This window comes from Lycium ferocissimum, chromosome 7 (genome assembly GCF_029784015.1).
Source record: "Lycium ferocissimum isolate CSIRO_LF1 chromosome 7, AGI_CSIRO_Lferr_CH_V1, whole genome shotgun sequence".
Classification (NCBI taxonomy): Eukaryota; Viridiplantae; Streptophyta; class Magnoliopsida; order Solanales; family Solanaceae; genus Lycium; species Lycium ferocissimum.
In genome coordinates, this window is record NC_081348.1 from 44061912 (window position 1) to 44077204 (window position 15293).

A 15293-nucleotide genomic window follows, 5' to 3' on the forward strand; every position below is an offset into this window, starting at 1 on the left:
GTTTAAATCTTTCAATAACATAAAAGAATGTCTTTTAACTCTTGTAAGCATTAACATCATTGCTAATCTTTCTGCTAAATCTTTACGATAATGTGAAAGATTAAGAAAAAGGGTTTCATCATTGTGTGAAAATACAACATTTGGGTATTGAATGCCTGAAAGTTTTGAAAATAAGAGGGTTATTTCGAATGAATTTGAGGGCGGCGGTGGGAAGGTCGGAGGTGGCTTTGGTTGGAGGTAGAAGAAAGAAATGGAGAGGGTGGTGAGGTGGCATGTCACGTGGCATGCCACCTCATCCAAATGTCAGGCCACGTGGAAGCTTAATTGCCACAGTGGACTGCCATCCAAACGGGGGGCAAATATTGCTACTTAGGTAACGGTAGGGGCAAATTTGTGCCGAAAGTATAACGGGGGGTAAATGTGGACTATTTCCAATAGTAGAGGGGTAAATCAGGCCCTTTCCCTTTATAATAATTAGGGGTGGTATAGTAAAATTGTAATTTATTTACCCCTCTTTAAGGGGTATGCCAAGCTGGACAAGTAAAAATGGATGGAGGGAGTACTACTATTAGACTTCATTTTGAGGGTAAAACTGAATTTTCCTTGCTGTAGAGTGCTGTAATATGCCAAGCTGGACAAGTAAAAATGGATAGAGAGAGTACTAATTTTAGACTTCATTTTGAGGGTAAAACGGAATTTGTCCTTGCTGTAGAGTGCTGTAATATGCCAAGCTGGACAAGTAAAAATGGATGGAGGGAGTACTAATTCTAGACTTCATTTTGAGGGTAAAACTGAATTTTTCTGTATTTGGCCTTGCTGTAACCCTAATATTCCCTATAAATAGGCAGCATTTCTCAGTCAAAAAAAAGCTGCTGAATAGAGTTTTTTTTTGCCGTTTGAGGTATTTCTCCATTACTTTGCTACTTCTGTTTATTTTAATTTCTTAAATTGTTGGTGTATGAAACAAGCTGACAACCTTTTTGAAATTATGAAGAATTTTTATTCCCATAAGTTAAAGTTGATTTTAGTTACAAAACTGCACCTTCAAATCTCAGTTTCCTATAAATAAATAACATTTTTCACTCAAAAAAGCTGCTGAATACAAACTACTTTATTGCGTATTTCTCCATTACTTTGCTACTGCTGTGTTTTTATTTTTTTCCCAAATTATTGGTGTATAACACAGCTTTACACCTTTCTACTGATAATGCCTTCTAGGTGTTTGTTTAAATGCCTCTATAATTTTTAGTTATTCTATTGCATTTGTCTTGTGCAATTTTCGGTGAATATTGATTTAATTGATGTTAAATCTATAGTAAATACACACACAGTGGATATTCAGGTAGCTGCTGTGATTTCATCTTCATATTCTTTCATTTTCGTGATTTTCTATGCTAAACTATCTATTTGCTTAAGGTATTTACTTAAACGCCTCTATACCTTTTAATTATTCTATTGCATTTGCATGTCTATGTGATTTTTTGATGGATATTAATCTAATTGATGTTGACTCTATAGTAAATACACACACAATCACACACACACAGTGGATTTTCTCTGCTCGTTAGGTGTTTATTTAATTCAGGTAGGTCACTGGGATTTCATCTTCATTTTTGTGATTTCTGTGCCAAACTATCCATTTTGTACATAGTTGCAACTTCGTTTTTTTTTTCCCGAATTTCGTCTCTGTTAATTTTCTGTGTACATGTTAGTTTATTTAGGGTTTAGGATTATTCTAGTGCGATATTATATGATTTTTCCTTTGAAGATTGATATAACTGATGATGCCTTCTAGCTATTTGTTTAAGGTATCCGCCTAAACACCTCTATAATTTTTAGTTATTCTTTTGCATTTGAATGTTTACGTGATTTCTCGATGAAGATTGATCTAATTAATGTTTGAATCTGTAGTAAATGTGGATCTAGTCCTTTTTGACGGCTTTAACTGAGCTACTGCTTCAGATTTGACACGCAATAACACTGGATTATGTCTGCTCATAGGTGTTTATTTAGGGCTATTCAGGAAGCTCATTGCGATTTCATCCTCACGTTCTTCATTTTCATGATTTTGCGATTGAACGATCTGTTTGTAACTAGTTGCGACTTAGTTTTATGATTTTTTTTTCTTTTCTGAATTTCATGTCTATTTCTTTGTTCTTTGTCCATATGTATCTACATCACTTTAAGTTTTATTTTGATTTTTCCATGAATATTGATCTAATTGATGATGCCTTCTAGCTGTTTGTTTAGGGCTCCTCAGGTAGCTCATTCCAATTACATCGTTTTGCTCATATGTATGTACATCACTTTAAGTTTTATTTTGATTTTTCCATGAATATTGATCTAATTGATGATGCCTTCTAGCTGTTTGTTTAGGGCTCCTCAGGTACCTCATGATTTGTTTTTAAAACTACCTATATTATTCCTAGTTGCTATACAAGCTTTAAGAGATGATGAAAGATGATTTTGTATTGGATATGAAGCTGTCTTTAAGCACAAGAAATGAGTAACTAAATTCCTGAGAGTGCTACTTATATGAAGGATATTTATTCAAATGAGATGAATGATAAATACTATCAACTAATCTGGTAGATAAACATAAGACCTAATCTAGTAGATAAACATAAGCAGTAGGGAGTGACATCTCTATCAATTGCGACTTAGCTTCTCTGTCATGCAAATTTCATCTTCATGTTCTTTCATTTTCGCGAGTTTCTATGCTAAACTATCTATTTTAATCCTAGTTACAACTTCATTTTTTTTTTTTCGAATTTCGTGTCTATTTATTTGTTCTGTGTTCATATTCGTTTAGGGTTTCTAGCTATTTGTTTAAGGTATTTACCTAAACGCCTCTATACTTTTAAATTATTCTATTGCATTTGCATTTCTATGCGATTTTTTGATGGATATTGATCTAAATGATGTTGACTCTATAGTAAATACCCACACACAGTGGATTATCTATGCTCGTTAGGTGTTTATGTAATTTAGGTAGCTCACCGGGATTTCATCTTCATTTTGTGATTTTCTGTGCCAAACTATCCATATTGTAACTATTTGCAACTTCGTTCCCCCCACCTCCCCCCCCCCACCCCCGAAATTCGTCTCTGTTAATTTGTTCTGTGTTCATATTATTTTATTTAGGGTTTAGGATTATTCCCGTGCGATATTATATGATTTTTCCTTTGAAGATTGATATAACTGATGATGCCTTCTAGCTATTTGTTTAAGGTATCCGCCTAAACGCCACTATAATTTTTAGTTATTCTTTTGCATTTGAATGTTTATGTGATTTCTCGATGAAGATTGATCTAATTGATGTTTGAATCTGTAGTAAATGTGGATCTAGTCCTTTTTGACATTTTCAACTGAGCTACTGCTTTGGACTTGAACCATTTATATATAGGTAAAATAATATAAATACACACACAATAACAGTGGATTATGTCTGCTCATTAGGTCTTTACTTTACTTCTTCTGTTTTTTTTTTTTCAATTCAATTTTTTAAATTATTGGTGTATGACACAAGCTGACAACTTTTTGAAATTATGAAGAATTTTTATTGCCATAAGGTAAGTCCATTTTGGTAACGAAGCTGCACCTTCAAATCTCAGTTTCCTATAAATAAATAACATTTTTCACTCGAAAAAGCCGTTGAATACAAAGTGTTCTATTGTTGTTTGAGGTATTTCTCCATTACTTTGCTACTGCTGTATTTTTATTTTCTTTCAAATTATTGGTGTATAATACAGCTTTACACCTTTCTGAAATAGTGAAGAATTTTTATTTCCCATAAGTTCAAGTTGATTTTTGTTACAAAACTGCACCTTTAGATCTCAGTTTCAATGTGAAAGATAGCATTTGAAGACTTCTTTGTTTAACACCTTCCATTAGATCTATGGCTCTGCTGCCCCAGATTTTATTCGTTTATTCGTTTTTTATGATTTATCTTTTTTCTGAATTGTTGCTTTTTCTTTTCTTAGTTGGATAGTATGGAGCAATTAAATGTCAAAGTCAATGAAATGTTGGATCAACTCCGACAAATGAGAGTTGGTCAACCTAGTGTGGACCTTATTGAAATGATTGGGAAATTGGAACAGGTCAAGTCCCATTTGCTTGTTGAAGGTAAAAGATAGTTCTCAGAGTTATTTTATTTGTCAGTATTATCTATTGAGAAAAAAATGTTTATTTCTAATGTTGATAAGGTTTATTACTACTTTTCACTTTTTATTTGTTATTTTTTTAATAGCGATGCAACCTCCACCCCCGATGGCTGCTGTCCATGCTGGTCATCAGGTGGCAGGTCACGAGGTTGCTGGTCACCAGGCTGGTCTCCAGATGGCTCCTCACCATATCGTTCCTCTCGAGATGGTTCCTCCTCACCAGATGGCTGCTCCCCCCACTCACCTGGCAGGTCACGAGGTTGCTGGTCATCAGGAGGCTGCTGGTCACCTGGTGGTAGGTCACGAAGTTGCTGGTCACCAGGCTGGTCTCCAGATGGCTCCTCACCATATTGTTCCTCTCGAGATGGTTCCTCCTCACCAGATGGCTGCTCCCCCCACTCACCTGGCAGGTGACGAGGTTGCTGGTCATCAGGTGGCAGGTCACGAGGTTGCTGGTCATCAGGAGGCTGCTGGTCACCTGGTGGCAGGTCACGAGGTTGCTGGTCACCAGGCTGGTCTCCAGATGGCTCCTCACCATATCGTTCCTCTCGAGATGGTTCCTCCTCACCAGATGGCTGCTCCCCCCACTCACCCGGGGGCTGCTGCTCATCAGGGAGCTGCTTTTCACCCGGGGGCTGCTGCTCATCAGGGAGCTGCTTTTCACCCGGGGGCTGCTGCTCACCAGGGGGTTGCTCCCCCGGAGGAGTTCTTATGGCAAACAACGGATGAGCGCCAATTTGTTCCCTCGACTCCTCACCCCGTTTATTGGCACAGCAGCACAATTGAGAACAAAGAGCATTGTAAAGTGCTTGAAATTGGACCTGCACATTTTCGGGACTTAATGGCTGGAAGTCCCCGTGAGAGCCCCATAAATTCGTTTCATTTTATGAAAGTTGGATTGCCAGTGATATTTGCTAGCTCGAAGTTGCCTCAAGATATCAGTAAGACTTTTCCAGGCTTATTGTCACAAACAGGAATGGAAGGAATGGGACTAGAGCTGTTCTGGCCAACAGTGGGGCCATTCTTTCCCTGCGGTTCAACGATTCGCCTATATTATCAGTGGAAACAATTTGGGCAGAAGCACATGCTTTTTATTACGGTCGAAGAGGAAGGTATCTGTTTTTTTTTTTTGGTTATTTCTTTTAGTTTATAAATGAATATGTTTTTTATGATTTCGTTCTAATTTTTTTGATCTCCATCTTGCACAGGGTTTGGAAGACCCGGTCCTTCTGGACAAGGAGACCAAAGAGCCGTTCGGAGGAGGAAGAGATAGTGCTATACTTTTGTTTTGCTTCTCTCAAAGTAATAGCCTTATGAGAATTGGCGTATCTCTTTAGTTTATTTTTAAATAGAATCAACGATATTTCGGGGAGAGTGAATATCAGAGTAATTAGAATCTTCTTGTATCCTGCTGAATTTTATGCACGTCTTATTCGTACTCAAATGTTCTGATAATGACACACAACATGGTTGCTTGCGATTTCCATCAATTGTGTCCCATGATATCACATTAAGTCCCTCGAGAAGAAAAGCAAAAACTTTGTCAGCTGCCATCTCTTATGACTGGAATTGATCTTTGGCTGGATCTACGAGGATTTAATCATGTTACTGTTAACTTTGGCATTTAAAACACTAGTAAATACTTTTATTCTGCACGCAGATGTCTTTCATGGTCTGATTTTATCTTGTGTGGTTACTCTTGTGTACTGCTGCTAACTTATTAATTGTGGTGGCAAATAACACTTCTAGCTAGCTAGAAGCTTTCGAGTAGAAATGTCATTGCCTATGTACTCATAAATTCTGATTTGATCTATTTTTGTTGGGACTTATACTGCGTCCCCGCTTCATCTTAGCATCAATGGGGTAAGAATGAGAAGTGGTCCTCATTTTTTTGTCCAGCATGCTCTTTCTTTTGATAGAATGAGATGATTAGGCTGTTGCATGCTCCGTTGTGTGGTGCATACAGTAATTAGGAGCTGACTTATTTTTATGCATGCTATGTTCATTAAGTGAAGTCTATTAGAAAATTAGCTTGTCATTTTTGTGGTGCTGCAACGAGTGATGGCATAATATTTGACTCTGCATTCACTCTTTGGAGCGTAGCACTGAAATATGCAATCGATATGCTCCCTAAAATAATTAGTCCTGAGGGTTCCTTTCTAGCTAGCTTTCAAATTGTAGAGAAGCAACTAGAATGGAGTAAGAGACGGAGATCGAGTATATAATTTATATGCGACATTTCTTGAAAATGATATTGGACCTCTCAAGCTCGTAGCCTGCAGGTCAAACTTCACTATCTACTAGCGTTAGATGACTTCGCGCTGTGGCTTGAGAGGAACTGTTAACCTTAAATAGTTCTTCCCTGCAGGAATTAGTAGTGGAAAATTAATTTTGTGTGGGGTTTCATTGCACAGGACCAATTATTTGGAAAATGGGTCATAATTCAAATTTCACGGGCTAACTTAAAGATCATCAGGAGTGATTAGTCAGGGGAAAAAATGAACATGGTTGGCATGAGAGTATTAAGTATTTACATTCTGGAGTTCTTTCCATCTATCCAAGATATCTTTCTAGAATGTCTAAGCTACAAAATCAACCTTGATATGTTCATATGGTTGGCATTGTAGAAGAAGAAAATTAATCTTCTTCTACCAGATGCCTAAGTGATGCCAGGAAAGTCTCCTCTCATTTAAGAGCCTTGTAAAGCATTTCACAGTTGACTCCTTTATTCACAAGGTACTCTGCTGGAACAGTAAAGGTATTCATGCCGGATTTTCCACAAAGGAATCCCTCAAAGATTATATGTTGTGCTTCTTGAATATGTTGTGCTTCTTGAACTGTCGGGCAGAGTATCCATATAGAGAGCACACAAATAGTCCACTTCTTCAGTGTATCTTTAGGTCCGAGCTTACTATGTGCCAGTCTTTGTAAACTGGAGGAGCTTGTATTTAGTCGTTCATTTTCAGGAGTGATTAGTCAGGGGAAAAAATGAACATGGTTGGCATTTAGTCGAGTTCAAAAATATTTACATTCTGGAGTTCTTTCCATCTATCCAAGATATCTTTCTAGAATGTCTAAGCTTAATATATATCATTCCTTATATGTTCATATGGTTTCATTTTTTGTAGAAGAAGAATGAACATTTCTATACTTCTACCAGATGCCTAAGTGATGCCATTTACTTTTAAGTTCCTCTCATTTAAAGCCTTGTAAAGCATTTCACAAGTTGACAAAAGTCCTTTTTTTTTTTTTTTTCATTCACCAAACACCATCTGCTGGAACAGTATATAGTATTCAAAGATTTCGTGAATTTTCCATATCAAAGGAATCCCAAGAGAAAGATTATATGCCCTTGTGCTTCTTGAATATGTTGTGCTTCTTGAACTGTCGAGGCAGAGTATCCATATAGAGAGCATACAAATAGTCTTTCCTTCTTCAGTGTATCTTTAGAGTGTCTAAGCGAGCAAAATACTATATTATGCCAAAATCTTTGTAAACTGGAGGAGCTTTTTTTTTTTAGTTTTCAACTTTTTTAAGAGCCTTGTAAAGCATTCCCTTATTTTACCTAGCTCCTTAATAAAGGTATTCATGCCGGATTTTCCACAAAGGAATCAAAGATTAAATTTGTTGAATATGTTGAAAAGTTCGCTGTCCCAGAGTCTTTACAAATGTCCATTGAGTGTATTCTTTGAGACATTTTTTTTTTTTTTTTAACTGGAGGAGCTTTAAAGGCACACTTTTTTACCTAGCATACTTTTGGTATGCATCTTTAGAGGAAGGTCATAGTGCGTTAAGGAAAATTTTGCCCTTCAAAAGTGCAAAAACTAGAGGATCCGACACAAGTCCAACAATATCTTTGAAGAGTTTGAGCGAGACAGCTTAATATATACTTCTTTCATTCCAATTAATGCGACACTGTTTCATTTTTTTGTCAGTCATAAAAAGAATGAGACATTTCTATACTTAGTAACAATTAACTTTAAATTGCTCGATTTACTTTTAATGAGATGATTTACAACAACATAAATATTCATAGTTTATTTTTGCCCACAAGTTCAAAAGTCTTTTTTTTTTTTTCAAATTTCTTATCCAGTCAAACACCATCACATAAATGGGGACGGATAGAGTATATAGTATTCAACAATTCTTGTGAATTTCCATTGTACTTCATATCAAATTCCTGGTCCCTGGACTTCGATAGCTATCAACCTAGAGTTGGCAAATGGCGGGTGTGATTGGGCTTGGGCTACTTGAAGAAAGTATTTACTGCTAAACCTTAGTACTATTTGTAGTGTTCTTTTCATCTTTTGTTCCTTCCAGTTATCAAATAGATTTGAAAATGTTGAAATAAGACTTTAGGCATGTAAAGTACAGGTTGATGGAGCATGGTCTGTTGTCACCCGAGAGATCAAATAAGGCGTTCGACAAAAAGCAGAGAAAGCAAAAGCAAATTCGCATGGGAACTCCTATTAAATCTCCTCCTCCGTGCCCATTCATAAGCACAGTTGGGAGTTCAGAAGAGGAACAGCAAGTATCAAAGAACGACGACATAAAGGCGAAAAAACGACTAAAAAGTGATTGTGATGACGATGATGATCAATTCATTTTGAGCCCAAAGAGAAGAAAATGATAGAAAGAATTCTCTGCATTTGCAAGAATGATAGACTGAGGTCTGAGGAACCATTCTTGATTTTCTTTATAATTGGAAATGAATAAAAGTTTATAGTTGACCAACTTGTACAATGGAACTATAGTTGTTATAGAAACACAGTTTTCTGTATAATGTAGTACTATTTGCTTAGTTTCTTTTAGAGGTTTATAAGATAAATCCAAAAGCTCAGAGTTCTTTTCTAGTTTCTCATATTTTGTATATTTGTTGAATTTTGAGATACAATGCAACAGAATTGTCCGAGTAATACATGTCATGGTGTTTCCAGCTCATTTCTGATCCTTTTTTTTTTTTTTTTAATCCTTTTGAGTCATTTTTATGAGTCTTGAGCCGTCGGTCTTTCGGGAACAGCCTCCTTACCTTCCGAGGTAGGGGTAAGATCTACGTACACTTTACCCTCCTCAAACCCCACATTGTGGGATTTCACAGGGTATATATGTTGTTGTAGTTGATGATGAGTAAGGCTATTGCATAATGACTTGACACTTTGAATTGGACGCTCTGTTCACATGAAGTTGCTACTAGCTTTTAATATGTGTTTTTGCTTTACGCATTTGGAATTTGATATTTACTGGTTTGACTAATCTAAATTCGCACTCTAGCAAGAGAGGTAAAGAGTTTCCTACTAAGAGGTTCTTCATTCTTAGAGTTTGAACTCATGTGCTTTTAATATTGAAGGTAACGAGGTGTAGCCTAGTGATCAATGAAGTCGGAAGGGATTCATGAGGTCTCAAGCAAAAATCCTAGAGGAAGCAAAAAACACACCAATTTCAGACAGACGTTCCCAAAGGAACGCTGTTGGAGATATGAAATTTTCGATGGAAGTCTGGCGAGCCAATTTTCGATGGACTCCGTGGAAATTAGCGAACTTTTTAGTAGTGACATTAGTTGAGTTTTTCCCTTTTGTCTAAGCATTTATTGGTGGACAAAGTTACCTTGTACCTTTTCTGCTGGGAGGTAACCAGTACCCTATAAGAAATCAAGGTAAGCGCGAGCTGACCCAAACACCACTGTCATTAAAATAAAATAAAAAGATAGCAACTGCCACTGTGCGACATGCCATTAATAGTCAATGACAAAGATACAGCTGATAACATGTAACACCATATTATGATCCAGGGCAGTGTGCAAATGGAACCTCTTTGAATAGCATGAGTATCTCAGTCTTAGCACTAGCCACCAGAAGATGCAACAGCAGAGATTTGATTATAATGCAAAATGCCAATATATATACGTATATCATAAGGTTCATGAACCTGATTTTTCACACGTGAATGGAGCAGAAGAAATGGAGGATCATCTCCAAGATGACATTATATTTCTAGATTGTCAGGTGCCTGTGCAGCCTCTCGTTTCCCAAAAAAAAAAAAAGATAAAGAGAAAATATTACATATTGCAAAACGATAATCAGATTCTGAATTCAATAACTCTAAACTTTTGATTCGAACTTTTATTTGAGCTCACTGGATCCGGCTCCTCTCCATTACCCTTTGTCTCCATTTCGTCAAGTACACATTTAGATGAGAGACATGTGTCCTATTTAATTTTTAAAGTCCAAGATTTTATTACACAAACAAGTGTATTAACAATAGTTAACTGAATAATTTTTGGAAAAGCACTCTCCAACTTAGGAAAGAAAAAGATATTCCCCACAATTTTTGGTACCTATTAATTTCATCTTATATAACAATATTTAAATATTAAAATTGTAGAACCTGAACCAAATAACGTGTTTGTTTAGCCTGATAACAGTAGCCTTCAAAAACGTTTTGGCTTTTGAACAATGTTTTATTTTATTTCACAAAAAAAGAAAAAGATTAAAGAGCATTCTTAAAAAACAATTTTTTTTTCCGCCTTCAAATACACGCAGTAGGCTGATGACCTCTCGCCTCTTTTTTTCTGTTTTTTATTTTATGGTTTTCTTCAACATTGAAACTTTTCCCTTTTATTGTTTCTCAACATAATATTTCAAAAATAAATTTACTAGCACAAAATGTCGTACAGTTTAACATTTAAATTTATTATATAAGATGAAATTAATGGGTATAAAAAATTGTGGGGAATATCTTTTTCTTTCCAAAGTTAGAGAGTACTTTACCATAAAAAAATTCAATTAACTATGGTTATAATACTTGTTAGTGTAACAAAGTCTTGACCTTTAAAAATTAAATAGGACACGTGTCTCTGATTTAAATGTGTACTTGATGAAATGGAGAGAAAAAGTAATGGAGAGGAGCCGGAGCCACGCACACCGACTCTAGATTTTGTATTCGGTCTAATTTTAATTTCTTCCAAGTACTAGAATTTTGTAGTGCATCTATTCCGGAGAAGAAGAAAAGTACTCCTTTTATTTCAATTTATATGAACTTACTTGACGAGGCATGAAGTTTAAGGGATAAAAGTATTTGAAACTTGTAATCCTAAACACGTAATAATATTTGTGTGGCTATATAAAAAATTTGAAATTTGAAATCTTAAACATATCATAATATTCGTATCTGAGTAAAATAAGAGATTCGAATTAAATTATTTTCAAATTTTTAAAAAATTATTTTTTAAACCCGACCGGAAAAAATAAGTTAACATAAATTGTAAGAGAGAGGGAGTAACTGCCTTGCATGGATAGGATTTAATGCCATCTTGATTTGATAAGCATAGGATAAACTGTCACTTCCTTCTTGATATTAGGAATATGGTAAATTTGACGAGGATAATATTGCTCCTTTTCTTTTAGAACCTTCCTATTGAATTGCATATTTTATAATGGGATTTGATAACAAATAGAAAGCCAGAAACATAAGAAAATTCTTGATGAGGAAAATGAACTTATGAAATATATTCAAAAAGTTTAGTGCACAGTTGAAAAGGAATGCAAGGCTCTAAATAGAATGGCCAATTCGTCCTATTTTTAATCTGAATTCTGATATAAATATTTGACCATTAGAAAACAAACTATTAAAGGAAATTTCTAAATATTACTTTTTAATAATTAGAAATATTTTTTAAAAATAAACAGTCTTAATCAAAGGGAAAAATATTGTCTTCCCTCAAATAGTTTCTTTTTTTCCCAGATAGGAGGTGCATTTATTGTGTCTATTTTATGATTATGACGTATGAGGCGATAAGAGTTTTTAAGGGCCCCTTTGATTTTAGGCCATAGGCAAGCAATTGTCTTTGGCTCTTTGCATATTAAATTGGGAGGATACATTTCATTTATGGGAGGGAAATGGTTAAAATTGCGCTTGTAGTTGCGAAATGGCCTAATTTTTGTTATAAAATGGACATACTAATTAGTCGTTCGTATTTGCCTTTATTTTCCAGCGCAGTGAACCTGTATTCACTCAAATAACTCCTAAAGGAATTATAACAATATTAAAGGGTCGTTTTGGACTTTTGGTGAATGGATAAAGATAATAATCTCAAGTCAAACTATGGGATTATTTTACCCTATGTTTTGTCTGAAATCGTACTTTGTCGATTAAAGCAAACACATATATATATATATATATATAATTAAGGATCGCTTGGATGAAGGAATAATGATAATAATCTCGAGTTAAAATGCATGCGAGATTATTTTTATTCTATGTTTGGTTGAAATCTTTTATTTTAGTATAACTAATTCCAATATTTTTTATACCATACTTATGATATTATATTTATGCCAAATCAATGTGGGACGACAATCTCAGAATTAGGGCATTAGCTAATCTCCGAATAAAACAAGCAAATAACGGAAATGTCCTCCTCCAAAGCTACTCCAAAAGGTTCTTTGAGAAAAAACAAAGTTAAAATTAGAAATAGAAGTTTATTCAAGTTCAACTAATCTAAAATCTAATACATATTTTGTATTATACTTCATATATCCCAATTTTAATTAATTAAATGAGCAAAACATCTACATAGAAAAATCTATCACGAAATAGTCTCATTTATTATGTTCTCATAATTTAAACACCACATATTGATCTTAGTATGACTTGTTCGCAAACAGTTGATGGTGATAGCAATGGCGAATTCAAAAATTTAAGTAATAGTGTTAAAAAAAATTATCAATTTTTTTATATACACGGTATAATTTTTTGACGAACATCTGATCGGTGTGGCTCCCCTCACCGGGTGAAATGAACAGGGATCACGTTGGTGAAATAAAAAACATGCAGTACCAATTTGAAAAGTTGAAATTAATGTGGTCTATTAGAGTCCAATTTTTTCCATGCATGGGTCCCCTTCCTAACCCAACTCCTCCACCCTCATACCTTCCATTATAAGTAAGTAAAAATACTTGTTCTTGTTTGAATAATTTATGTTTTTTCTTTCATCCTGCATTCCATAAACAGTACTACTTGGTATTGTTAAAAAATGGAAGAAAAGAAGATCAAAAGAAATCGAAGCCCAATATATAGAGGTGTACGTATGAGGAATTGGGGAAAATGGGTATCAGAAATTCGTGAACCTCGTAAAAAATCTCGTATTTGGCTTGGTACTTTCCCTACTCCAGAAATGGCGGCTCGAGCTCATGATGTTGCTGCTTTATCCATCAAAGGTATTATTATCTACGCATTTACATTGTTACAATAACATACTCCTCTATTTCAAGTTACGTGATGAGTCTCCTTTTATTCTTGATGAAAAATTTTATAGTCACATAAATGTATAATATGTTTAAGACCAAACCACCAAGTTTTATAAGTCTCACTCTTTAACTTAAATCATGTGTCGAGTCCAACTATGTCACATACATCGAAATAGAGAAAGTCTTATTTATTAGAGTGAACTGAGTCCCCTCTATCATTCGAAATTGGATAATTTTATCATCCATTAAACTTTTAATCTTTTATTATATACCTTGTTGTTAAGAAAAGGTCTTTTTTTATTTACCCTTGACCTCTTACGAAGCTCAAACATTAGGGTGATTTTAAATTATAGCTAGTCAAACGTTGAGGCTTAAATTTAGACTTTTTCCTAAAAAAAAAAAAATTGAATATGTGGAACTCAACTTATTCAGAATGGAGCTCTATTAATATCAAGTAGAAACACGAGATTATTTGTTAACAATAAGGATATATATATATGAACCAAAAGTATAATAAAAGAAAAAATTAAACAATTTTGGATGGTATACTAATACAGGCAAATTTGAACTTTTTTGTCTATATTTAATTATGTATTCATTACACCATTCAGGTGCGAGTTCAATTCTCTTTCACGAGTCAAAACACATCAAAAATAGTACCAAATGGCGATAAATCTGAATTCATATATTGATGTGTGTGACCCTCTCATATGAAAACAGGCGATGCTGCAATCCTCAACTTTCCCGAACTAGCAAGTTGTCTTCCAAGACCAGTGTCACAAAGCCCTCGTGACATTCAAGCAGCTGCAGCAAAAGCAGCTTCTATGAAAAAGTTTGATTCTTTATCATCTTCTTCCTCTTCATCAACATCAGATTTGTGGACGACATCAGATGAATTGTCCCAAATCATTGAGCTGCCAAAACTCGGAATTAATGACTCGTTAGACCAGCTAAATAATGAATTCTTGTATGTTGATGATTTGATGGATGGATGGTTATATCCTGACAATGAAGAAATGATTTCAAGCTGTTTTGAGCCGCCTCTACTGCTGAATTACAAGTGTAGCCTCTGAAATATTAATTTCTCTCAACTACTATCATTATTGTTAATTATTGTCATTATGGTTGTTGTTGGGGTATATGTACGCACATAAATTCTTAGTCCTTTCTCAATATTTGTCCGTGGAGGCTAAAGAAACCATTTACTAATATTATTCCACTCTTTTTATTTGTCTCTCATTTGTTCCTTTGCTTTGCAAATGTCGTGTTGTGTGTCACCGTAGATAAGATCTCATCATTCTTAGTAAAAGGTCTCGGGTTTAGAATTTGAGGTTTGTGTTTGGAGGAAAAATATTTCGTACCAAAAGTTTTCAAGACATACAGTTTTAAGAGAGAAAGAATTTAAATGTAATACTTCTTCCGTGTTATTTTTTATAAATATATGATTGTATTTAAGTGAATATAAAATTTAAGGGAAAACAAGACCTTTTAATACTTACCAAAAGGTAAAATCCCAAAATTATCTTTGCCTTTTTAATCTGAAAGATTGCGGGCTTTATTTAGCAGTTGGCAGAAAAAGAGAGGTGGACGAATATTACTAATGTTTTGTAAAAGTGAATGATATGATATTGACTAATTACTTCTCAATCTTTTTTCAAAGAAGGATATAGTTTTTTTCCAATTTGAGTAAATAATGGGAGTATCTATTTAGGTTTTATTCCGCTATTCCTTGCTATTTATGTCAAGGGTTAAATAAAAAAATGAAAGCAAAGAAAAACAGGAGTTCAAATTTATACAGCCTGTTTTCTTTGGACTGCTTCTCATGGTCATGTTGGTTGAATTGGTAGATCTGACATATCAGCAGCAATCATTTCTCTGAAAGTCT

At 34.7% G+C, this 15293-nt stretch overlaps 2 protein-coding genes across 2 annotated transcripts; both read left to right on the forward strand.

Moving 5' to 3' along the window:
- The first annotated feature begins 4251 nt into the window (after nt 1-4251).
- On the forward strand, nt 4252-5950 carry LOC132062240 (uncharacterized). Its single transcript, XM_059454849.1, has 3 exons — nt 4252-4618; nt 4652-5275; nt 5372-5950. Exons 1-3 carry the CDS (start codon nt 4252-4254, stop codon nt 5434-5436), a joined length of 1056 nt encoding a protein of 351 aa, XP_059310832.1. The 3' UTR covers nt 5437-5950.
- A 7198-nt stretch (nt 5951-13148) lies between these two features.
- On the forward strand, nt 13149-14642 carry LOC132062871 (dehydration-responsive element-binding protein 3-like). The gene is made up of 2 exons (XM_059455346.1): nt 13149-13378; nt 14129-14642. Exons 1-2 carry the CDS (start codon nt 13195-13197, stop codon nt 14479-14481), a joined length of 537 nt encoding a protein of 178 aa, XP_059311329.1. The 5' UTR covers nt 13149-13194; the 3' UTR covers nt 14482-14642.
- The last annotated feature ends 651 nt before the right edge of the window (nt 14643-15293 follow it).

Bases quoted from the DNA above. Each gene is read 5' to 3' on its own strand.
- LOC132062240 (XM_059454849.1), top strand. From the start codon at position 4,252: ATGCAACCTCCACCCCCGATGGCTGCTGTCCATGCTGGTCATCAGGTG. The intron at 4,619-4,651 runs GTCATCAGGAGG...ACCTGGTGGCAG, and splicing joins GGCAGGTCACGAGGTTGCTG to GTCACGAGGTTGCTGGTCAC. The intron at 5,276-5,371 runs GTATCTGTTTTT...CATCTTGCACAG, and splicing joins TATTACGGTCGAAGAGGAAG to GGTTTGGAAGACCCGGTCCT.
- LOC132062871 (XM_059455346.1), top strand. From the start codon at position 13,195: ATGGAAGAAAAGAAGATCAAAAGAAATCGAAGCCCAATATATAGAGGT. The intron at 13,379-14,128 runs GTATTATTATCT...ATATGAAAACAG, and splicing joins TGCTGCTTTATCCATCAAAG to GCGATGCTGCAATCCTCAAC.